This window comes from Rhamphochromis sp. 'chilingali' (assembly GCF_963969265.1).
Source record: "Rhamphochromis sp. 'chilingali' genome assembly, chromosome: 19".
Classification (NCBI taxonomy): Eukaryota; Metazoa; Chordata; class Actinopteri; order Cichliformes; family Cichlidae; genus Rhamphochromis; species Rhamphochromis sp. 'chilingali'.
Window position 1 is genome coordinate 15,388,625 of NC_137946.1, and position 26,621 is coordinate 15,415,245.

General features: G+C 40.6%; 1 protein-coding gene across 2 annotated transcripts; it reads right to left on the reverse strand.

Annotated features, from left to right (window-relative positions):
* Positions 1-219: 219 nt before the first annotated feature.
* Positions 220-26,621, reverse strand: nectin1a (nectin cell adhesion molecule 1a). 2 transcript variants are annotated; one of them, XM_080866533.1, is made up of 10 exons: positions 26,470-26,621; positions 14,512-14,624; positions 8,426-8,684; positions 6,742-6,859; positions 6,002-6,183; positions 5,783-5,900; positions 4,771-4,922; positions 4,442-4,574; positions 4,278-4,338; positions 220-1,249 (listed from the first exon to the last, which is right to left on the reverse strand). In XM_080866533.1, the coding sequence occupies exons 2-10, from the start codon at positions 14,599-14,601 to the stop codon at positions 935-937; spliced, it is 1,428 nt and encodes a 475-aa protein (XP_080722659.1). In that variant the 5' UTR covers positions 14,602-14,624; positions 26,470-26,621; the 3' UTR covers positions 220-934. The 2 variants fall into 2 exon arrangements, with proteins under 2 accessions (XP_080722659.1, XP_080722658.1); XM_080866532.1 differs by having other exon boundaries at positions 26,208-26,621.

Consider the following 26,621-nt stretch of genomic DNA (forward strand, 5'->3'; position numbering starts at 1 on the left):
CTGGACCTGCAGCAAATCTGCAGCAACTGTGTGATGCTGCCATGTCGGTATTAACCAAAATCTCTGAGGAGTGTTTCCAGCACCTTGTTGAATCTGTGCCACGAAGATCTCAAACAGATCTGAATGTCAAAAGAGGGTCCTACCATCACAGCCATGTTGTGGTGAGTTTGTTTTACCCAGCTACTAGACTGTTGAAGCACATTTATGTGATCATTTTTATTTAACAAAATAACAACCAGTGTCAATGAATGCTAAAACCCACAGATACCACAAATAAAAACATCAACTTTACAAATCATCACATAATCTCCTCAGTAAATAAAAACATTTTTCTTTACATAGAAAAAAAGGTAGATTATACAAAATACAAGCACAGCAGTAGTATTACATTAAACCAAGAGGTAAAATCAAAAGGTAATATCTGTTGTTCCACGGGATGAAGACAATGGGAATCAAATATCAAGTAGGAAACTGTATTTTCTTTTTTCTTTTTGTTTCCATTTACTTTTTCCTCTTTTCTTTTCTTTATTTTTTTCCTTTTTTTTTCTTTTTTTTCCTTTTTTTTTTTTTTTTTTACAAAATGATGCTATAGAGGATAAAGTAAGTAATCAACCACATCAAGAGATAACCCCATCCATTCAGTTTGATATAATCAAAATCTAATACAACCATGAAATAGACATTTTTCAAAAGAAATTCAATTCACCTTTAAGGGTCACAGCCTTCCTTTTTTCATTGAACAAGTAGAGCACAATAAATCAGGACAAAGAGAGAAAATGTTTCCAAACTGGCCTTAATTCAAAGTCCAATAGCCAAACCTTTATTGTCCTTATCCTCAGTGGTGCAGAGACACTGCCCCATAGTCCAGTCAGGTTAAATATGTTTGGGGTTTTTTTTGTTTTTTTTTCATTCGTGTCGTTTCGCTGATGTCGTTTCAGACATACTGCTCTTTGGGAAAAGTGTACGCTGCTACTCCTGGGGGAGGAGAGGACAGACCTGGTACAGAGGGGTATTTAAAGATGGCAGTGGTGTGTGAAGGAGGAGAGAAGGTGTTTCCTGATGCGGCGGTGCTGCTGATGGTCGTTGCAGGGTTTGGAGGAGTAGAGTGGTAGGGGTGCTGGGGAAGAAATGTAAGAGGAGGGTTGATTGGAGGGGAGTAGGGCTCTGGGTAATCCTCTTTGTTACAGGCCAGTCTGTAGCTCACATAGTCAGCTGTGCTTGGAAGCTCTTCGTAAAACCGTGCTGAATGCTGTGAAGAAAGGAGGCGTGTTTATTAAAGATCTACAGTATTGTGAGTCGTGAATCATCTGTGGGGGGGGGGGGGGGGGGGGGGGGGTTTAAATTTCACTACACTGAAAAAAAGGGATTGCCCATCTCTTGGATTTATGTAAGCATCTTGCGTGTATTCAACACAATTGCCTGATGCTTTAAAGTGAAGTGTAGATACAGTATAGTGTAGAAACTGCATTATATGCAGAGATGGTATATTAAATTGTTCATATCATGTTCGAGTGAGTAAGTAAGTCAATAATATAGCAATGTTAAATCTCGCGACACTGCATGTGATTTCATCTCGACGGCTTTGGATCGTGGTTTGAGGAAGGCATCCATCTCAGTCAAGTCGAGCAGCCGCTGAAGGCTGGGTGATTGTTACATTTACAAAAGTCTAACTTGTAATTTGAACAAAATAATTTCATGTTTCTATGGTGAACGCAATTAAATCATGTAGGATTTGTATGAAATTCAACACCTTAATTTGTTCTTGTTGAGATGACATGATACAATCTAGTAAGAGTGGCTAGTTGCTGGACTTATGAAATTCACAAGATCACATGAGATTTCAAACTTTTGTCAATTTTGTTGTCTCACAGCAAGAAGGTCCTGGGTTCAAATCTGCAATCTGGCTAGTTTGCACTGGGTTCTCTCTGGGTATTCTGGTTTCCTCCCACAGTTAAAAATCATGCAATTATTAGAGTTAGGTTAATTCCAAATTGCCCATGAATGGTTGTTTGTCTCTACTTGATAGACTGGTGAGCTGTCCAAGGTGTACCCTGCCTCTTAATCTATCACTTCAGGGTTATGCCCCAGCCACCCCTCCAACTTGTATAAAGATAGGAGGAAGGTAATTGCTGTAAATCCATTTAATGTTTATGTTAACCAGACTCTAGACTTTGTTGAACATTATATAATATGAAGATAACATGTAGTATTTAAGTGACCACATAGTACTGGGGTAAAAGCTATTGAATAGTTTTGGAATAAAATGACAAAATTGTGAACGATTAAAATATTCCAGGAGTTCAACTTACTTCATCTACACATGTTTCAATCCTGTTTAATCAACACAAAATGCACAGGTTTATTGAATATGAATAAGTTATGTTGATTTAACTAAGTTGTTTAAGTTTCTGCCAAAGCAAAACAACTGTGTGCCACCAATGTCCACTATTGAATTAAATAAATCCAACATGGTCTTTTTTTTCAGTGAAGGAAGATGGGAAACAGGTACAAACTTACATGGAAATATATAAATAAGGCATATAAGGCAAAAACAGAGTTTGTACAATTCTAATAAGATTTACAGTCAGTATTTAGTATGACTGCCTTTACTCTTCAACATAGCCTGAACACTCTCAGTCAAACTTTATTGTAATTTCCTTAATTAGTCTTCAGGAATAATTCTTTAAGCTTCTTGAAGGGTACTCAAAGCTCTTCTTTGGATGTCGGCTGGCTTTTCCTCCGTTCTCTGTCAGGATGACCCCACGCGGCTAATGCTGATGTCCAGGGTCTGGGGAGGACAATCCATGACTGATAGTGCTCCGCTGTGTTTTTCTATCCAGGTATGCTTTTGATAGAATTGGAAGTGTGTTTGTGGTCATTTGCTATGTTCATGTTTTTCTATCTACTATAATCTATGTTCACCACTGGCTGAAATGCAGCTTTGAACCGTGACAGAACCTCCACAATGTTTTACAGATGGCTGAAGACAGTCACTGTACCTCTATCCTGACCTGATATCTAATGACATTTTTAAATTTGACACTGATTTTCAGGCCAGTTCTTGTGTAATGTGGCATACCGCCACCCTTTTCTCCCTGTTTCCCTTCATTAAGAATAGCTTCTTAACATCCACACTTCCACTGAGACCAATCCTGATGAGGCGTCAGTGAACAGAAAACTATTCAAGAGAGGGGCCAGATGCATCTCCCAGCTCCTGTGTCATGTTTTTGCTGGATTTTTCTTCCTGTTTCTTAAGAAAGCGGCGTCAGATACTGTTTATCTGCTGTAAATAGTTTTCAGGTCTTCTGTTGTCTTCCACTTGTCCAGTTACTTGAAATTTCCTGAGAACATACTGCACACCAATCAAAGTTTTTGGCTAAAACCTATTTGGGGATCATCTAGATGCCAAATTACTATTTTATGCCTGTCAAACTGTGTTAAGGTTGACATTCAAATAACTAAATTGAGGGGGGGGCTGCTGGTAATAAAGTGTCTAACAGTACAATTTAAAATTGGTTCTTTCTTTTGAACCAGTGTGTACACTCAACACTGGTTTATCCCTTGAGTTAAGTGACTTTTTTTAAGCTTGAATGACTCAGTCGGTGTTAAGTGGTTTAACAAACAAACAAATAATTCCTCTAAAAATGGTCATGAACAGTGGAAAAAGCAGCAAAGAAAAGCTTTAAAAGGCCTTTATGAACCTGGAAAACTTGCTCAAGCCCACTGGCTGTGGAACAGTTTACCACTACAATTACGTTTGCTTGACTCTGTGGATTCTTTTAAAAAACAGTTAAAAACTCTTCTGTTCAAACAAGCCTTTTGTTGATCTACATATTTTATATTTTTTACATTTTTTACATTTGATCTTTTACATTGTATATAATGTCTATTGAATTTATTGTTTATTTTAATATTTGTGTACAGCGCTTTGTGATTGTCTGGCTGTGAAAAGCGCTTAATAAATAAAGTTTACTTACTTACTTACTTACTTACTTACTTACTTACTTACTTACTTACTTAAAAAAACAAGTCTGTCTTCTTGGAAGGAAAACATGAAGAAATAAGGGGTAATTGTATCTAAGCTAGTACAAATCCTGAACTATAGGTACATACTTTACGACATAAAAGTCCTCACTGAAGTTTCTGTCCTCTCAGTAGTGGCCCGGAACAATTTTATTTTTATTTCTATTTTATTAGTGGATTAGCCAAATCCCTGTGGACATTTTACAAACTTTTTAAATATGTGCTATCTAAATTCCACTCAGTGCAAACGTTACCTGGACGTCATCTGCTGGCCTTTTTCTTATTGGCTGGGACAATTTTCTGGATGGAGAGTCACTGATCAAGCAGAAAACAAAATAAGTGATGTATTAAAGGTTTTAAACCGTGTCGTAAAAAACAGGCACGTGTGAAGCAAAAAGATGGAGAGCTGTTTACGTACGAGGCGTCGTACTTTCTACTTCTTATTTTAAGCACCAGGACTGTGATAGTAATGCCCAGGAGCACTCCAGCAGCCAATAATAAGGCGATTACACTGATGACATCACTCGTTGCGATCTGCGGTAATGGTTTTTCTGCAGAAAAAAAACCCCAACAACACACTTTTAAGGAAAAGCTCCAAAAACTGTGCAGCACGGAAAATTTGAGTGTAAAGCAGTAAGCAAAACCTTGTTTCTGAAGGAGTGTTATATATTACTATTATTAATAGTAAAGCATTAACAATATCAGAAGTAGTAATGTTGAATTTCAGACAAATTCATGTAATCTTACCTAAAACGCTGACCTCCACGGAGCCCGATCTTGTCCCGATGCTGTTCGTTGCATCGCACACGTAGATTCCCTGCAGGTCATATGTGACCGGCCCTTTAAAGGTAAGGACGTTGTCTCGGATCTCAGCATTGCTCGGGATGGTGCCATTAATCCTGAACAGTACACAGTGGTGTGAAATCAAAGTTTACAAACCCAGGAGTACACCACAAAACAGAAGCTACAAAAATATATAAAGCCGTTAGGAATAATAGACTCCTGTGTAACTGATAAAGTACGACCAGATATTACAATGTTTCTTAGACACTCAGCAGCAGCTGTTAGGCTTTAACTTTTTAATTATGAAGCGGATTCTGATCTCCCTATGTGGAAGCTAAATTATAAAAACACCTTCTGTTCTTATAAGCCTCACTACCACTATTTGCCACTGGATATGAAATCTCCCAGGAAAATGAAGACTTGTTGAATCAAAACAGGTTTCTCCTGGAGCTATCTGGAGCTAAAACGGTGACTAGTAGGACAACAGAGACCACTACGTAAACTCTCCCCAGAAAAGGAAGAAAGAATGCTTTTATCGTAGGAAGCTAAAAGGGAAAGAAATAAAACCAAGAGGGAACCTCACTTCAGGGCTCGCAAGAGTTTAAAAGTTACATTCAGTCTATATTATTTGAACTGGTTCTTTATATAAAAGCCTGCTTACATCGCTGTGGGACAGGGTTTCTGTGACAACTAAAAATATAGCTCTTGAATGAGCTGTTAGGTCGGCCATTACACCCAAGATGGCATAAAAATGAGCTAAACTGAATTAAATTGACACTATTGTAATTTGGTCAATAGTATAAAGAGTTTACATGGTGTTTGTGACTATTAATCAGTCAAATGGCAGTTTAATATAATGCATAAGCAGAAGCTGGAATCACACTCAGACACCACGCTGGTGAAGCCAGTGAAAATGATCTGCTCTCTGCTGCATGAGTGCTGAAAGTAAGAAAATAAATGTTAGAGCTATACTCACACTCTCCACTGATACAGAGAGACGGCCGGGTTGGCATCAGCTATGCAGCTCAGCTGAACATTGTCTCGGTTCAGGTACCAGTTTCCATCAAACCCATCCACTAAAACATCTGGCTCATCTGTCGCACACATGCACAAACATTTAGCTGGCAATACTATCACAACAAAAGCTCTCAGTGCCTGTACTGTCATGTGGTTGTTAGGTTTAAAAGAGGCCTACACTGAATATCGAGGGTGACGCTGTCAGTGTAGACTTCCTCGTTGTAGGTGGTGACGCAGGTGAGTGTCTCTTTGTGCGTTTCTTTGCTGGGCACCAAAATGTAGTCGCTCTGAACCGTGAATGTCCCGTCTGAGTTCCTGTACTCTCGGGTGGTCACTTCTCCAGGTACCCTGGTCTCCCACCTGCTCACATCAGTGAGGACTTAATGGAGATGCACAAATACATGTGTATGCAGTAAATGTAACCTAAATGTTTATTTTAGTGGACAAAAAGTAGAAGTTTTTAAAAAGAGGAAAGCATGGAGATGAGACAGATTTAGCAGTAACACTCTCATTATCTGGGGCGATCGTGGCTCAAGAGTTGGGAGTTCGCCTTGCAATCGGAAGGTTGCCGGTTTGAGCCCCGGCTTGGACAGTCTCGGTCGTTGTGTCCTTGGGCAAGACACTTCACCCGTTGCCTACTGGTGGTGGTCAGAGGGCCCGGTGGCGCCAGTGTCCGGCAGCCTCGCCTCTGTCAGTGCGCCCCAGGGTGGCTGTGGCTACAATGTAGCTTGCCATCACCAGTGTGCGAATGTGTGTGTGAATGGGTGGATGACTGGATATGTAAAGCGCTTTGGGGTCCTTAGGGACTAGTAAAGCGCTATATAAATACAGGCCATTTACCATTATCTGAAGATGACAAAGGCAAACCTTAATCAGAGGACAGCACGCTGTGAAAAGGAAAAGTGAATTCCCACACACCTGATTGTACCGGGTGGCTTTCCATTGGAAGAGACGCAGGTAGCCACTGGAGTTTTTAGGTTGGATGAACGAGCCACCAGTGTTGGTGTGGACAGACTCATCTGAGTTGTTGGGCGAACTGTGAAAATGTAATACAACACAATGTTTGATGAAAGTGCTGATAAGTAAAACTATGGCTTTGACCTTATATAAACTGTATAGACAAAAGTACCGGGCCACACGTTACATGTACAGGAGCCATGAAGCTCCCAGCACACAGTTTTTGTGCTGATGTCAATGTAAGAGGAGGTTTGGAGCTCTGGAGTTACTGAGTCAGCAACTTTTATGCACTATGGAGCTCAATACTCAGCGACTTGTGATTCTTTACGTCACAGGTGTCAAACTCCAGGCCTCGAGGGCCGGTGTCCTGCAGGTTTTAGATGTGTCCTTGATCCAACACAGCTGATTCAAATGGCTAAATGACCTCCTCAACATGTCTTGAAGTTCTCCAGATGCCTGCTAATGAATGAAGTAATCATTTGATTCAGGTGTGTTGACCCAGGGTGAGATCTAAAACCTGCAGGACACCGGCCCTCGAGGCCTGGAGTTCGACACCCCTGCTTTATGTGGTCTGGCTCTTTTTTTCCAGAGTTGCTGTGTTTCCTTAACACCTTAAGAACAACCGATTCTTTCACAAATGTTTGCAGAGGCTAAGTGTATGGATGAAAACACCTGAATTTAACGATTAAGCGAAAGCTTTCGTTCATATAGCGCAGGGGTGCCCAATCCCAGTCCTCGAGAGCTACTATCCTGCAGCTTTTAGATGCATCCCTACTCCAACACAGCTGAATCAAATGAATGGCTTGTTATCAGGCCTTTGCCAAACACGATGGCATGCTGAAGAGGTAATCAAACCATTTGATTCAGCTGTGTTGGGGTAGGGATGCATCTAAAAGCTACAGGACGGTAGCTCTCGAGGACCGGGATTGGGCACCCCTGATATAGCGTATCGACAGCAGTCACCTGAAAGCTGGTTTACACTGTATATTTAGGAAAGTAACAAAATCAATCAAGAAAACTTCTGTTATATGAATGAAGAAATGAGTGCGACAGTGCATTCTCGACCTTGAAAAAAACTAAACTTGTTACAGATGAATAAAGAACCGCCTAGTAAAACAGGATTTTTTTTTTTTAAACGGTGCACTGATGATACTTTTTTTTATTTTATTTAGGCCAAACAAAATTATGAAATAGTTGGGTTGTTTCTTGATTTGAATATGATGTCTTCAAATGTCCTGGCATGTCTGACTGTGAGTGTTCAGATAATCAAAAAACTCTGTAATAAGCAGCTTAAAGGACGGTGGGACTGTTGATATTTTTAAGAGAGCAATACACTGGCACTCTAAATATTCAAATAACCAAACACATCATCTCTGACATTCATATTGGTTTTCCTGCTGGCAGATACATGATGACAGCGATTGATGTTGTCTGTTAAAATTAGAGAAATATGAGGAGTAGATGCATTTGAATATGGACCTCACGTTACAAGTTTTTGTTCATGAGTCTACAGTTTCTAAAGTCCTGAACCTTTTATGCTTATCATAACTCTAACAATTTTACGTCCAGCATCTCCTGTCAAGGATGGAGGATGGCAATCCACCTGTGCTACACCGACAGATCATCCATCAAAGGTCTGCCTTACCGTAGACAGTCAGGTTCACTGTGTTCTCTCGGTTTCCTGCGGGGAAGGTGGTGTATTCGCAGATGTAGGTGGCCTCATCAGAGAGGCGAAGTGAAGAGAAAGTGATGGTGGTGTCTTCAAGAGTGGGAGTTCGTCGCCTCACCGCTGCGTTCTTGAAGGTAACGCGGTCCCTGTAGGGCGGGGCCACAGACACACCCAGGGATGGATTTGCTATTGCCACGTTCTGCTTTGTGCCGTTCACCAGTTTCTGCCATGTTACCTAAAGAAAGAAGGATGATTCACGATGGAGAAAAGATGCCTGACATGATGGAGAACATCATACTGCTCAAGTTTGAAAGATCTTAGATGAGCCACAGATGTCACACAACAAATATGATTTGAGGCAACATTCCTATTGTAGGAAATGAGTTTATCCCACTTGGGTCAGGCCCATCATTTTTTAGACAGTGGCACAAGTTTTGTAATTGTATCCCTGTACATCATAACGTATTTAAAATTAAATCAAATCAGAAAAGATAGATTAAAAAATCTTTATTTGCCACATACTAGAGACATTGAGCAGCGATTAGAGTCAAAGCTAAATAAAACAAAGATCAATTAAGGGGCAATATTTCAAGTTATTCCAAGTTTAAGGAACAGCAAGTCACTGTAAATTACTATAAACACTTAAATAACTATAGTATGAAAACATATTGCATGCTATGGAAATGTTTATTACACTTGTGTGTATTTTAGTCAGTCCTTATTTTGTTTCTTGCCATCATTCTGATTGTGGCAGGAGCGAAGCTGTAGTGGAAGTGTGCTGTGTCTGCTGTGCTGCGTCTCAGGCTGTGTGCTGATTGTTTTTTTTTATTGTTATTAAGGATGGGGATGTCTCTGATGATATGAAGTGCTCTTATCTTACAGTGGTTTGTTTCATTGATGGAAGATGAAGCCTTATAATCCCTCTGCAGTCTTTATGACTCTCTGGAGAGCCTTCCTCTCGGCCTGGGTGGTGTTTCTGTACCAGACAGTAATGCCAGGAGTCAGGATGCTGTCCATCAGTTCTCTGTAAGCTTGAGTGAGGGCATGAATGCTCACTTCTGCCTTCCTGAGCAGCATGATGAAATAAAGCTGCTGCTGCTGGAGCTTTTTCACTGTTGCTGTGATGTTTACAGTCATAGTCAATGTCACATGAAAACCAAAGAACTTGTGGCTGTCGGCTCTCATTACCTCAGTCCTATTGATGGCTATAGAAGCGGGGGGTGTTTTCTGAAGTCTGCAATTATTTGATGTTTTTTTTATGTTAAGGAGGAGGAGGTTATTCTCCTCTCTGTAGACATTGTTTTTAACCAAGTCCCTATATGCAGACTCATCCCCCACCTTTTATGAGCCCGAGGATGGTGATGCCATTAGCGTACTTGATGATGACAGTGTTGTGAAGAGTTTAGTGCTGAGACAACAGCCCTGTGGTGATCCTGTGCTGATTGTTAGCTCAGAGGAGACTCTGCTCCCCATCCTCACCACGTGGTCAGTCTGTTAGGAGGTCCAAAATCCAGTTAATAATCTGGATCCAAATAATCAGGATGTGATCAAAATATTCAATAACATTACATTAACTGTTAACTAAACCCATTTTACATAGTGCCCCATTTTTTCAGGAACAACACCCACTGAACAACTTAGCGGTAAGAAGTAGGGCTGGGCGATATGACCCAAAATTCATATCTTGATATTTTTTTAAAGCCATAAAGTAAGAACAAAAAGAGAGTTCTTAGTCAAAGCTGTGTCCCAGATGTCACACGGGCACTTTTATTAACATACAGCATAGATGTGCATGAAAAGAATTACTCAAAAATAAATTGTGAGCATTTATTAAATAATAAGGCTCCATAAATAAAAGAAAACTATGTTGGTTTTGTGTATAACAAAGAGCTCACAATTGTGCAGTCAGAATATAAACTAAAAGACGCTGAGCATAATAACAAAGAGACAGATTTCACAGCTGCTCTGTTCCCAACTTCTACTGCATGACTGACAGCCTGGAGTTTGAAATCCGCTTCGTAAGCATGTCTCTTAACAGGTGCCATTTATGGTCCTTATACACACACAATACGGTAATATTACGTTGAAGCAGAGTACGTATTAGTGATGTGCGATACCACTGATTTCCTTTCCGATCCGATACGAAGTAGAATTCAGGGTGGTATCGACGATACTGATCCGATACCGATACTTTGTACAAAAACTTATTTTATTTACTGTATCTCAAATTTAAGTGTCATAATGATTAAAGGACAACAGATTACTTGTTCTTATCACTTAATAATGCAGAGTTAATCATATAGAAATAAAAAAACTGAAGTTATGCGCTATTTGAACACCTTGCCTGCCTGCAGCACTAAAGGACTCCATGAGACGTCTGTCTCGCCCTAGCAGCACCTGTCCCTCTCCTCCTCTTCAGTTCGCCTCAACATACGCTCGTCATATTCTGTGATATGATTTACTCTGAGGTGTTTGACAAGGTTAGTGGTGTTGCCACAACACCTCACTTTTTTGCCACATGTATCGCAAACCAGCTCAGCTGTTTGTGGAGGTAAAATAGTCCGCACATGACTCCAATTACGCTCAGCCATTGTTGTGAGTGCGCACGCCAAGGGGCTGCAGACATTTATGCACCCGTATTTTGCACATGACTATGAAAGGTGGAAGAGGAAGTAGTTCCTTCGAATGTAGACAATCTGAATGATATAGTTACTTTCCACTGTGTTCATGTTAATGGTAAACTACAAATTTACCCTAAATTACTAAAATATCGATATTTTAATGTGAGAATCGATTCTAAAACTGGTATCGGAGGAATCGATATTTCAGGATCGATCCGCACATCACTAGTTCGTATTACTACGCGAGGCTCCTCGGTAGCCATAATGCTCCGACAATCCATCAAGCGGTGCAGCTCCGTAGCTTACCAAAGTCGTACTAAAACATTTTTTGACAGATTGCTGAGCGCTGTGTACCACATAAAATCGGTTCGCGGTCATCAAGCACAACCAGAATTCATACAAAAGGCGCACTGTCAACTTTTAAAGAGAATGAAAGGATTTTAGGCCGTGCAGCCCCTGTGGGCTTCATGGCGTTAGCGTGGTTAGCTCGTTAACACGTTGACGCCGTCCAGCCCCACGCACGGAGCGATGCGCAGTAACTCGTTAACGGAGATTTGCCGTGTCCATTTTGTCGCTGCCTGCAGGTGAAGCGATGGGGAAGGAGGGGGAGTTGTGTTCAGTGAAGGAGAGGCGAGGCCGAGTAACGTTGCGTAAAGACAAAAGTTGACGAAAGAGAGGCAAACTTGTGGCTCCACAACTATAATTATAACGTAACATAGACTATATCGATATAAAGGATATTGTCACATCTTATCTCGTATAAAAATATATCGATATTTTTAAACAACTCCCAGCCCTACTAAGAAGTACTAATAAATTCAGGAGACTAAAGGTCTGAAGTTAATTTCAATATGCTCTCAATATGAGGTCCAAAGAGACGCTAATGGGGTGAAATTAGGCAGGAAAGACAAAAGACAGGAGAGAAACTTAAGAAGTGTCTAAAATTAGCTATTTGAAAGACACTGGCCAATTCAGTAACACCAAACAGGAACACAAGTGACCTGGATGACGGTAGAGTTGTTTTCCTGTTTATTACAAAGTCAAGAACAATCTCAAGGTGGTATGCTTATTACAGTCAAACTCTATGAACTAGAGTCACCTTTCAGGATGTCTGCAACGCTCATTGGACAGATTAAACTAAGACTGGCTTTAACCAGAATAATGGGAAAAGAAAAGTAAGGGAGAAGGAAAGAAAGAGCTCATTATCCGAAGCACACGAGATTCTCACACACCTGCTAGGTCAGTGTGTGAGGTTGTGGGCAGGTATGGCTGCCAAACGGACAGCTTCACTGGTGTTTATTTATAATGTGACTGCTGGCAGAAGTAGCAGGATGAATTTCGAAATGACACTTTCTGATTTAATCAAATGCAGTGCAAAAAGATAATGACCCCAAAATGACTGAGCCAATTACCCCATATGGAAAAGAAATAGTAAAAACATATATGATTTGCTCATGAAAGTGGCCACTTTCATGAGTAAATCATATATAAATCATTTAAGGCTTACATGATTTACTCATGAAAGTGGCCACTTTCTCATTACTTTCATATATTTTTTAGTAAGTATACAAAACATACAAGTTTCATTATATAATTTTTCAAGGGATCTTATATGTGTTTTCACTCTTGTATGCTTTTCATACAAGTTTCATACAAGACAGATAAAAACTTTATAAGATTTATATATATCTTTTCCATATGGGAGAAAAGATATATTGTTTTTAACCAAGATACGCTCCACTAAGCATGTCTGTCACTTACTAGCAATAAAACTGAATTTAGAAATACACATAAACAAGCAGCAACCTGATAAAGCATCTCAGAGGAAGAAAATCAGCATTTGGTTTCAGTCATGGGCTGCAAATGATTTACCTTCACGTGATTACAAAAATCCATCCATCCATCCGCTTATCCTTTTCAGGGTCACGGGGGGCACTGGAGCCTATCCCAGCTGTCATAGGGCAAAAGGCGGGGTACATCCTGGACAGGTCGCCAGTCTGTCGCAGGGCTAACACATAGGGACAGACAACCATTCACACTCTCACCTAGTGGCAATTTGGATTATCCAATTAACCTATCCCCACAAGCTGCATGTCTTTGGACGGTGGGAGGAAGCCGCGCAAACACGGGGAGAACATGCAAACTCTACACAGAAAGACCCCGGCCTGATGGTGGAATTGAACTCAGGACCTTCTTGCTGTGCGGCAACAGTGCTAACCACCGTGCCACCGTGCTGCCTTGATTACAAAAATCCATGAGCGTAATTATGACAGTTTGCTCAGTTAACTTTGAACGTGGGGTTAAAAAAATGTCTGTAATTCTTAACTGTACCTCAAATGCATCTTGACTTATTCATTTAAATATAACTATGATGGAGAAGAGACGGAAAGTTGTGAAAACTCCACCACTTTCCAAATACCTATGGAACAGACTGCATTTAGCAGTGTTTATTTATTTGTTTTATTCAACCAAATACAGATTTCAAATACAGATTTAGATTGACTTCTTACTACAGAGACAATGTTGTAAGGATAAAAAGCAGTTTACAAAACTGACATCTTATCTTATTGTTAAATGTTAGTGCATTTCTACTATTTGTGAAAACCACCACTGAGAAATCCATGTAAGAACCTGTTCTGTGTCGTAATAAATACTTGTACTGGTGAGTTTAAATTAGCTATAGGTGAGGATGTGAGAGTAAGTGGCTGACGAGGGTGTTACTTTGGTGCTTGCTTAATGTCAGCTGGAATAGACTCCAGCCTCTCATGACCCTGGTTGGATAACCGGTTTAGAAAATAGATCGAGGTTTACTATTATTATTATATCCACCACGCTTGCATGCAAAGGCGAATTACTCCAGGTTTTACTGGATTTGTGTCCCATTTACTAAAATGTTTAAGAGGCTGTTTCTAAAAACCTTATTTTAAGAGTTTATTATACCTCTGCTAACTCTACTTTTAGCCTTAGTTTTGCGAATATAGTTGTGGTTTTGTCATCTCAGTGATAATTATTATTTGTCTGTTATATCCATCCATCCATTTATCGATCCATTTTTAGTGTCACAGGGGGGACTGGAGCCAATCCCACCTGTCAAAGTCTTTAATTCAATTTTGAAGACTGCCAATAATAGTCATTTAATAGTCATTTAAAGGTGCTCTATTTGGAAGGTAAACACCCTCCAATAATAGAAGGAAAACGCTAACAACCAGACGATCAACACTGAGTAAGCATTTAGTGACAGCTGGAAGGAAAAAGTAGCTTTTCACCGGAAGAAACCTGCAGTAGAACCAGGCCCAAGTAGAGGCAGCCATCTGCCATCCTTGATGGGAGGGTGACAAATGAGGCACCCCCTGGACCAGATATACTGTGTTTTTGTGATTTAGTACGTTTTGGACCATATACACTTGGCATAGTACATTCATTTAGGTGAGCAATTAATACCTGGGAGATTTTGACAGGCGGAGAGCTGTTAATGAACCGGCACAGCAGATCCACCCTTGAGCCAACATACCCTGACTTCCCATCATCCATTTCCACAGTCTGTCCATTTATTCCTAGAGGAGAAGCAGAAGAGGTTAAAGACACACAAACACTCCCATGAACAAACACACAAACATACACGCTGACAGCGTTAGACTGGTGTGCTTTAAGTTGTTCACACTCAGAAAATATGCTGAGCTCATAAAGTGAGCTGAGCTGTGAGAGGTGATTTCAGCAGCGTAACGGGTCAGCTGAGGTCGAAGGTTGTGGATTAGAGAGAGATAAAAATAAGCGTGATTTGTTACTTTTCCCACTGACTTACTGATCTCCTTCAACAAATCCAACACAGAGCCACACCCACCACATACACAAGTACAAGTTAGTTAGTGGAACTTACTAACTAACCAAACCATCATTGTACATTAGACACCGTAGACATAATTTGCACATGGAGGGCTTTCCGTGTTTGAAATAATTAAAAGAAGAAGAAAACAAACAAGATCACGAGGTGCCATATTTCATTCTGCAGGCCATTATTTTCATGTTATGAATAGAGCCCATTAGATGCTTTAGTTTACTTTTTACCATAGAAAATTAATTAATTAATAAATCAGTTCTTGGAGTGTATACAGTACTGTATGAATATATGGTTATGGACTTGTAGTCTAAAGCACTTTGAGTAGTATCATTAGAAAAATAATTAGAACTTTAAATAAAATCTATCTTCATCAGTTCCCTGCCTTTGGTTATCTTAGTCTAGTTAGTTTTGGTTTCTTTATTTACTTTGGACGTATTATCAGCTTAGCTTGGTGACTCCTTAAGAATAACCATTTACAAATTCACCTAATAAGTGAAACATCCCCAGGCATGCAAAAATAGGCGTGCAGTGTAAAAATCCAAAATAAGGGAGCAGCGCAGAATAGGATCTAATAACTTTCGTATTTGCTTGTAAGTTCCTATCATTGTTTTATTAAAAGCTTACTTTCTGTTTGTTCTATTCTTGCCAGTCTCAGAGTGTGTGCATTTGGATCTATTGAAGTAGTAGAACTGAGGTTTAATTTCAACTGTCTGTTTATGATTAAAGAGGTGGCTGTGAATTAGGAAGTAGAGTGGGTTTATGATAAAGATACTAACTGATAGGACTGAATACAGCTTTGTGGTTCTCCCGAGGGCTCGAATAGTGCTCCGGTGATATTTGCTGCGTTACTACTCCTGGACTGCACTGTCTTGTTACATGCTTTATCATTGCTGTGCTAACAACACACAGCTGTATCTCTAATTTAATTCCAGAGATCTTGCTGATGTAGACACAGTTCATTACCAACATAAAGTGAACTCCAGAGCATTGTTCAAAACTAAATTGCCTCAATCAGGACTGTTAAGAATCTTTTCAAATAGTTTTACCACTCTCTGAACTTTAAGCATCATGGGAAATCACTCACTTAGCACTGAAAATCTCCAGCAAAGCAAAATTGCAAGGGCTCAGATTTAAGGCCTAAGACCAAGATAACCAGAAAACTGATTTGCAAAACTTTTAACCCCTATAATTTGTTGGACATATCTTCATATGTATTAAAATGCTGCAACTGAATTTGTTGGGTTTTGAAAAGCACATACTAAGGACTGATTTTTAAAAAAATGGGATATGGAAAAAGTTGCTGGTATAAACCTCACAGTTTGTTTGTTTTTTCATAGGCTGTTACATTATCCATCTATTCGCTTCCACTTATCCTTTTCAGGGATGCTGGGGGCACTGGAGCCTATCCCAGCTGTCGTAGGGCAAGAGACAGGGTACACCCTGGACAGGTCGCCAGTCTGTTGCATGATAAAGTGTGTAACAAGACTAAAAAATATCAGAGCTGAGCGAAGCTGAGTCTTTCTGAAGTAAAGATGGGGAGGCGTTTCTACCACTCTGGGTAAGAGTTTGCGACCAAATGCTTCAACGACTGATGAATAGCATTTCTCAACATAACATCAGAGCTGGTTTGGGAATTTCATTTTACTGTGCATAAAATCATCAAAGGACTCAGAAAATCCAGAGATCACCAGAGTCTGCAATGGAAATCACTGCACAGACTCTTTAACGGCTCACAGTTCAAAAGCCAGCAAACGCGATGGTATGGAGGAACATGGTTGTTTGTTGGCTCACTGTCATCCAGTGAAAACATTTGGAGCATCATGAACAAGAAAATACAACGAAGGAGACAAACTGAGCAGCTACAATCCCACAGGCACTCACTGGATTTTGTTAGGCACACCTGTTCGTCTAACAGATGATTATGCAATACAAAGGGGAGAATTTGTAATTAAAGAATAGATAGTAGCATCTCTACTACATCTGGTTTCTGGCAAATCAAATGGTAACATTAAGGGCAATAATTCAATAATTCTGTTCTATTTATTTAATGCTAATTCACAACAACTGTCACCTAGTGGCACACAAAAGTCACTTTATTATGTACTGCTTGTTAACTCAAATATCTAACAGCCAATGAAATTGCAGCAGTTAAATACACTGACGTATGATTAAGACCACCCGAAGTTCAAATCGAGCATCAGAATGGGAATGAAATTTGATTGGTCTAAGTATTTCAAAAATATATTGGGATTTTCCCACGCCACCATCTCTAAGGATTATAGAGAATGGTCTAGAAAAAAGAAAATATCTAGTGGGAAAAGGCGTTGTTGATGTCAGAGGTCAGATGGGTCAGGAGAGTAGCCAGACTAACTTGAGGTGATAGAAAGATAAGATAAGATGACCTTTATTAGTCCCACAGGTGGGAAATTTGTTTTGTTACAGCAAAAGTGCAAAGTTATGTAGCAGAAATTAGAAAACACTGGAATGCAATAAAATACTATATACAATAGAATAAAATAGAATAGAATAGAATAGTATATACAATAGAATAAAATAGAAATACAAATGCTATATACAACTGAGTAAGAAAATACAAAAGTACAACTTCGTCAGAAGAAGAATTGTACAAGAATTGCACATATAGCAGTCTTATTGCACGTGTGAGGGTTTGATCAGCTGAAAAAGTCTTTGTTGTGGAGTCTGACAGCAGTGGGGAGGAAAGACCTGCGAAATCTCTCCGTCCCACACCGTGGGTGCCACAGTCTCCCACTGAAGTAGCTGCTCAGTGCTGTCAGAGTCTCCTGCATGGGGTGGGAGATGTCGTCCAACAGGGATGACAGCTTAGCCGCCGTTCTCCTGTCACTCACGACCTCCACTGGGTCCAGAGGGCATCCTAGAACAGAGCTGGCCCTTCGGATCAGCCTGTTCAGTTTCTTCCTGTCCCCAGCAGAGATGCTGCCGCCCCAGCAGACCACACCATAGAAGATGGCTGAGGCCACCACAGAGTCATAGAAGGTCTTCAGGAGTGGGCCCTCTACTCCAAACGACCTGAGTCTCCGCAGCAGGTACAGCCTGCTCTGCCCTTTCCTGTAGAGGGCTTCTGAATTATGAGTGCAGTCCAGTTTGTTGTTCAGATGAACACCAAGGTACCTGTAGCTGTCCACAGCCTCAATGTCCATACCTTGGATGTTCAGTGGTTGCAGTGGAGGATGCTTGTGCCTGCGGAAGTCTACCACCAGCTCCTTGGTTTTACTGGCATTGATCTGGAGGTAGTTCAGCTGGCACCAGTCCACAAAGTCCTGAGTCAGTCCTCTGTACTCCTTGTCGTCCCCATCAATGATGAGGCCGACTATTGCAGAGTCATCAGAGAACTTCTGCAGGAAGCACTGGGTGGAGTTGTGGGAGAAATCTGCAGTGTAGATGGTGAAGAGGAACGGAGCCAGAACCGTTCCCTGTGGGGCCCCCGTACTGCAGATGACCCTGTCCGACACACAGCCCTGAGTCCTCACATACTGTGGTCGGTCGGTGAGGTAGTCCAAAATCACAGTGCTCCCAGCAGTCTCCAGGTGAGCGAGGGAACGATGTAGGAGGTGGATGATGGCATCATCCACTCCAATGTCAGGTTGGTAGGCAAACTGAAGTGGGTCCAGTGATGAGCTCACCAGGCAACAGTAACTCAAATAAGCACTTGTTACAACTAAAGTATGCAGAAGAGCACCCCTGAATGCACATCAAGCCTTGATGCAGATGGGCTACAGCAGCTTTAGACCACATGGGATGCCACTCCTAACAGCTAAGAACAGGAAAATGAGGCCATAATTCTTGTGTGCTCACCAAAACTTGGATAATAGAACAAAAACGTTGTCTGGTCTCATGAATCCCAATCTCATCTGCAACATCTGGATATTAGCATCAAAAATTTTGCATAAATGAGCACCACATGAGTCATTTAAACACCCCAGCCTGCTTGAGTAATGTTGCTGACCATGTCATCCCTTTATGACCTCAGTGTAGCCATCTTCCAGCACCTTGCTGAATCAGTGCGATCAGGAACTAAGACAGTTGATAAAGCAAAGATAATTTGCTGTCTAATTTCACCGTCCTCTCTTAGCTATTTAATCAGTACCTCATTCAAATGTTCAATTTCAGCCGTTGCCAGACTGAATTTTGATTGTGAACACTGATTTGTGGGACACAAAATCACACAGATTTACAGAGAAAAGGCTGTTGTCATTTTCCTGTCACGTTACAGAAACCAATTATGAAAAAGTGTATAAACTCAGTACTTGAATAGATTTGTTTGGTCTCATCATATACATCCGCAGAGAATTTAATAGGCTTTTGTGCATTTGCATGCAAACATGCACTCAAGAGCTTGGACAGATCTCTTAGGAGGACCCAACTGCACAATATGAACAAAATCTTTCCATGGTCAAACACAGCTGTGTGTTTTATGATATTAGCAAGTTTTGTATTAATGCTGGGGTTCACTGCGCTTTGCAAGGTCATTTTCATTAATGCATTGTGTGCTTTTGTGGGGGGTCTGTAGGAGGGGGGAAGGCCAGCAATGTCAGATTACAGCATTCAGGATATTAAAGTGCGTTTGCATTACATAATTTATGACCCATTTACTACTGTACATATAGACAGCTCATCTTTATAACCTGCTTTGGTTGAAGTAATGCATAGTTATTTTCAGAGTCTGCTCTAAACTAACCATTTAGTCAAGACAAGAGTTATCTGGATGGTTTTACAGTAACTGGAGTCTCACTTTTTATTATATATATATATATATATATATATATATATATATATATATATATATATATATATATATATATATATATAATTATTAACCTGAAGCATGATTCTTGTTCTAAATATGGTAATATGTAATATTTCAGCCATCACCTCCTATTCAATTTTAACAAAAGTGTTGCCAGTGAATGCAAGCTATTTCCCCGAAAACATATTGAATCAAGGTAATCAACATATTGAAACACAGCTGGTGGAAGATGAACATCAGAAATAAAGAAGCTGTGTGTTTGCAGAATGAAATATCTGTATCACTATGATACAACACTGGCTGTCCAGTTTTTAGGTAAATGAAAAAAAATCATTATTAGAACTGCTGTTTCTTTGATTTACTGTTGACAAGAATTTGATCATGACAATATTAAGAATGTGTCTACGACAGCCCTTAATTTTTATTTAATTTTTTTTGTGGCCTGACAGCACGACAAGAATAAGTACAGGTTATGGAGTACATTTACTTCATGTAATTCTATGATATAGCACCTCAGAAAGGTAACAATGGAGCATTTGTCTTCAACTTCAAGTCAAAGCTTTTTAAAAGTAACAAATAACAGCTTGTCGCAAAAAAAATGCCACTAATGGCTAAAGAATTATAAACAAATATGTAAATGGCATTTAAAAGGATCCTAAAGTGACTCACTAATGCCACAGCATTTATCTTTTGGTGTGCTCAATCATATGTTAGCGCTTTAAACTCACACTTAAAACTTTGAAAAAGCCTGCAAAATCATGAAGAATGAAATGTGTGGTGACATTTATGTGAGCCAGACAGTTCAGGAAATATACTGTACCATAACTATATATACTGTACATAAACAGAGGGGCTGGGAAGCCAGCTATATAAGCCAGGAAAACTCTTGCACCCTGTTTCCAGTCATTATGCTAAGGTATGCTAAATACATTTAGGACTGGAAACGAATGTGGCAGCGGAAACACATTTCGAGTAGCTGTGACAAGAAATTATTCATGCCAAAGATAACAAGGAGTCTTTGCCTTAACTATACACTGCTTAACACATTTATTAGACCAACTGTCAAAAAAACAAACAAATATTTTAGAAATCTGTCACAAACTTGACTTTTAAGAAAGCCGAATTATGAATAAAGCACTTGCTAATACCTTAATAGCACTTAATGGTGTGACACTATTATAAAGTTTTACCCAGTAATTCTATTTTAGCATTAAAAATATAATTTTGATTAAAGAGGTTGTGCATACTGGTAGGTTAACCTGTGGCATATACACTGGTGGTGGTGCCATGAAAAAGCCTGTGTCATGTCTGTGTGTAGGCAGGCAGGAAGAGAGGACCCAAAATGCAGGACTCACTGAGGCGGAAGTAACTCAAAACACAGCTTTATTGCTGGTAAGAAGCAGAACAGAAAAACACTAACTAAACTGGAAGAACAGAATAACTAGGCAGGCAGGCAGGCAGGCAGGCAGGCAGGCAGGCAGGTAGGTAGGTAGGTAGGTAGGTAGGTAGGCTGGCTGGCAAACGGAACACACAGAGGAAGCGAGGGTGAACAGACGTTAACGACGCGACACCGAGTAGGGGAAGACAGACACTAAATACAAGAGGTGAACGAAGCGAAGAGGAAACAGCTGGGAGACACGGCTGACGCTGATTACACTGACGAGACAGGGAGAGCACAAAGCTGAACGCACTGACATAGGACACAGACCTACAAAATAAAACAGGAAGCACACGACAGACAGAGACACAGACTCGTAAACAGGCATAATGATGTCATGGACAGACAGAGGGACATACGGGCAGAGAAGACTAAGCACAGGCAACCTAAACCAAACATGAGGGCAAGATAACAAAACCTAAACCAGAAATAATCATCATCGTCATCATCAACATCATCATCATCGGATAACTAAAGAATCAGAATATAATTATAATCAAAACAGTATCACCAGAGAATAAGAACTAATCCATAATGCAAAAATAAACCAAAACATAAGAAACTCAAAATACTGGGTCGAACCGACATATAGTTTGCAGCTCCATGCATGAAAATGACTCCTTTTAGAGAAAAGGTTCCTGACCCCACAGATCTGCTTAATGTACCTATTATTCCTGCTTCTAACCCCAAAGATGTCGAGCAGTGAGTTTTAACCTGCTGCTTATCCCACCGCTTAAGATTTGCTCTTGCAGTTCACTTAACCGGGCAATTTTCTTTCACTGTTAATCAGATCTGGTTAATATGAGACAACACGGCGAGTAACACTGAAAAGTGTAATTGTAACTTCATCCATGGCGTGACCCACTTTCACTTATGTGGGTTTTTTTTTAATAATAATAATAATAATAATAATAATGGATACTTTATTGATCCCCATGGGGAAATTACTTGTTTTTCTCTGCAATTGACCCATTCACTCAGTGAAGCAGTGGGCAGCCCACTAAGCAGGCGCCCGGGGAGCAGTGTGTAGGGACGGTACCTTGCTCAGGGGTACCTCAGGGTAGCCGTTAGGTGGATTTGAACCGCCGACCTTCCGATCATGGGGCGACCACTTTACCTACTGAGCTATCCCTGCCCTAACACACACACACCTCCCATTGATAGCACCCCCTACTGAGCTGAGCAGCTGAGCTCATTATGGGCTTAAGGTAAGAACCGATAGACCAACTTGACACACACACACACACACACACACACACACACACACACACACACACACACACACACACACACACACACACACACACACACACACACACACACATCTCATTTGCCCTACATCTCTCCCACGTTCCTCTTTCCTATTGCGTCCATTCACATTCTTCCATTGTTTAGAGTATGGGAAATGACCTCACAGCTCCACATGGCAATACTCCATAAACAGCACTGCATGGGCAACAGAAGAGCATGGGAAAAGCACAAAACAATACCAATATTGTTTCACACTTGAATGTGCAACGTGCAGCCAGACCATGCTGGACCTTTCCCTCGCATCCTGAGTGGATATCCCCATCTTTCTGCGCCATTACGTGAGAGGCTAATTTGAACATTTTCTTGTATGTGTGACAATTCAAAATAGAGGTGCCTGCAGGTGTTGTAGAAGGCTTTTAAAAAATAAGGAAGAAAGGAAGAGTATTATCACGATCAATCTCTTAATTAACAGTTCAAGCATGAGTTTTATTATTGTACAAGTTGTTGCTGTAATTACTTTAAGTTCCTGTAAAAATGCTGATCTCTGTTTTCTTTAGAGCTGCCTTTTTTCCCCGTTGTTCCCTTGTCACAAGGGGTCGCCCAAACAGGTCGCTCTCCATGTTTGATCTGACAGCAGTTTAAACCGGATGCCCTTCCTGACACAACCCCAAAGGGGATTTGTGTCTCCGGCTGGAAGTGACCCACCAACCTTTTGTAAGCAACCAGTAAAATACAGCCCTAAAGAGATTGCTAATTATTGAAACTCTAATTAAAACAACTCCTAAAGTCTGTCTGAAACCACAAAACCAATGAAAAACAATGACCTAATGTGACAATACATTAAATTTAAAGTACCTCTGCAGCAACCAGTAGCCATAAATCTGTAGTTATGGTAGCAGTAAATTATTTTACAATTTTGGTCAAGTTAAACATTCAATTGCAGTTAAACAACTTTCTGACTTATGGTTAACTCATGAAATTATCTCTGTGAATGACTGGTTCACAGAGATCAAACTCAATACCAAAGAGATAAAGTAACTACAAACATGTGTCTGAGAGTTTAAAAAAAACTCAGACTGATCTCATCACCTGCCGTGGTTCTGTTAATAAAGATTTCTGCAGTAAACTGCAGTGTTTTGCTACCCAGAAGAAAAAAACTGACCTGATGTGACAGAGGAAGAGGACAGATTAGCAGTTTAATCTTTAGGCCATCAAATCTGTGATTGATCGGGGATTATACACTCTATTTGTGTCTCTTTTTTATTATTGTATATTCACATTGTAAAATCATTTGACTGATTAAACTGGCAAAAGAGGAAAACCAAACTATTTCCCTCTCTCTTTTTGGGGGTTTGACTGACACTAAGTCCATTTTTTATGCCAAAATTTACTATAAAAAGTTCAAAATTTCAAGTCAATCAGATATTAAAAAACTAATATAGTGAGACTTTTAAAGAGGCCCTCTTTAAAAGGTAGAGTGCTCATGCACAAAAACACACAACACTCACACCGAAGCCTGCCTTGTGCATACTACAGGTGGCCTGACAGTAACATATATGATATGATATATGCCACTATATGTAAATTCACACAGCAGCACCAACAAAAAGGTTGCACAGCATCAAACTGACTTGTAGACCTCCATTTACTCCATTTACTAAACTGTGTGAGCTCCAGCCCATTTCTGTCTAATATGAAATGAAAAAAACAACTTCTCTTTAATTTCCCCCCAGATCGATTATAAGCTCTCATTGTGTTTGTTTGGAATTTGTGTGCACGTGTGTTTGTGCGCGTGTAATACACACCCACACATGTTTGTGTCTATGCGAGTGTGTAATCCCTGTGGCAGCGCAGGAACGTGGAGAGTACGCTTGGCCGGTGTTCAGCGGGCAGTTCATGAAGGATTATGATGGCTGCTGCATCTGTGTTTGAGACATGAAAGGAGAACACAGAGCCAAGAGGGGGAGGTAGATGCTGAGAAATGAGGAAAATATCTGTGAAGGAAGAGCAAATGTTTGAGAGACAATGGGGGACGGCGGGGGGGAGCCGTAATATTTGCAGACTCTAATGAGAAAGGGGTACACAGAAGAGAAAGGAAAAAAAACTGGAGGGAACAGACGGGCTGTGTGTTTGTGATGGATTATTTTTGTGGGGTAGCGTCTGTGTGTTCCAGCTGTGGACAGTGGATTATGCTAGAATTCATGAGGATGTCTATTTGTTGGTCTCACTCAGCCTTTTTTTGTGTCAGTCCGCAGACACGGATTTCAAACTTTTATATTCCAAAAGGGGGGGACAGTGTGGCGACAGCACTCACATCAGCCTGGTGACACCCTACACCATCTGACAGACCTGCAGAGGTGCTCTGAGTCTGCATGAGCCCAGAGAAAAGACAGATACACTGCAGCAACAGTCAGCCGGCTGGGACTTGGCAGCAATCAACTTGTTACACCCTTCTGCTCCCTGCTCTAATCCACAGCTCTGGCCTTCAGCATGACAATCCTGCACACATGCACCAGCCTCATACTCACTAATAACACATGTATGCACACAGGCAAACTACTGCTCAGCTCACACAGGAGTTGGGGGGTTTATCACTGAACGAGCGAAAAAAGCAATCACAGCAGATGTCCGAGCAGCTCAGCGTCCATATGCAGCCACAATATCTTTTGCCATTACGCAATATATATACCTCGGTCCCACCCACCCACCCTCTGCTTCAATATTACAAGACCACAACTCTTATGACAGCTGTATGTTTGGCCCTGGCTTAGTGTGATTACACCGCTGCACCTGTTACAGTAAAGCAAGAGTTACTCCATTCATCCAAACACATACACACATTTATATGTGGCACACTTTCTCCGCTGGCACCTGTGTTTTTAGTGTGATTGCAGCAGCGCACCTGCTGACATTGTGTACAACTTCCTGTGGAGTTGATCACTGCTGATTGTAGTTTGACAGATGAAAAGACTTAAACGGGCAGATGAGAGTGGAGTTTCAGGCTGTGAACGTGTCAATCACAGTGGGGAAAAAAAGATCCGGGGTGCAACAAATATGTCTAGATTATTTCTGCCTTTAATGCAACATGCAAACTCTTTATGATGCTAGAATTAATGGTAATGGGTATTAATATATCCACCTGGTGTATACGCATACAAAAATGCACTAATATTTAGCAGAAGTAATAACCATCCACAACCTGGCAACCCAAAATAAAAGTGCATTAATAAAACAACAGAGATGTGTTAATTCTCTGTTTTATAAAGGGTTTATAAATATCATAAAGCTCTGAAAATCATGTTAGTTCTCTATCTTTTGGGTTAACCTGTTTATATTAAATGAGTTTGTTTTTTTGACTTCATCCCATTCACTGGGATCGCCATAGAGCGGAGAAATCATGATTTTCACCTCGAGTTGGGCAGATCAATCCAAAAATCGGCAGTATCGAAACCAATGCTAGTATTGGTACTGAATTGATATTAGCATGATCAGTCCAGTACTTTATGAACCCTTTTATGTTGACTGTGATGTACATGAACCTGAAATGTGTGCTTTTATGCTGTTAACTAATTATCGTAGAAAGTAAAAATCACAGTGATTTAGTAGTCATTAAATTGTGTTCAGAATTAGCAAACTGACTGATTCATCTCTTAAATTACAGCTGCCTCTACAGGTTCAAAGTATCGGTTTTGGTGTCGGCAATACAGGTAGCGGATCGACATCAAAATTCGCATGATCACACAGCACTTCTTTCACCTGGTTGAGCAGAACCGGGCTCACATTAACATTAATTAACGGGCTTTTGTAAAAGCAGAGTAGCTCACCTGGATTAAAAAAAGCTGTTATCAGGAATATCCACACTCCAGCCTTTTCCATGCCCATGCCACCCTTGCCAGCGTCTGGCTGTGGCTATTAAATTCCCTCTGTTAACTTGTTTTACGCCTCCTGCCTCCCAGACAGCAGTAGGTTCGACTTCAGGAGCGTCTGTCTGAGTCCAGTCATGTATCCGAGCAAACAGCAGCGCACACTTCTGATTCACACAGTTATCCTGAAAAAAGAAAACGATTTCTCAAACTTGCTCCGCACCTTTGGTCACTTTTCCTTTCTCTGCCCCCCTCTTCTAATTGAGGCTGTGACTGCGAGCGGAGCTGCGGCGTCTCTGTCCGACCGAGGCTTGGCGGGGATAAAGCAGCTTAACGCGTGGGCAGATTATTTCCGAGAGAGCCTACCCCCAGTCC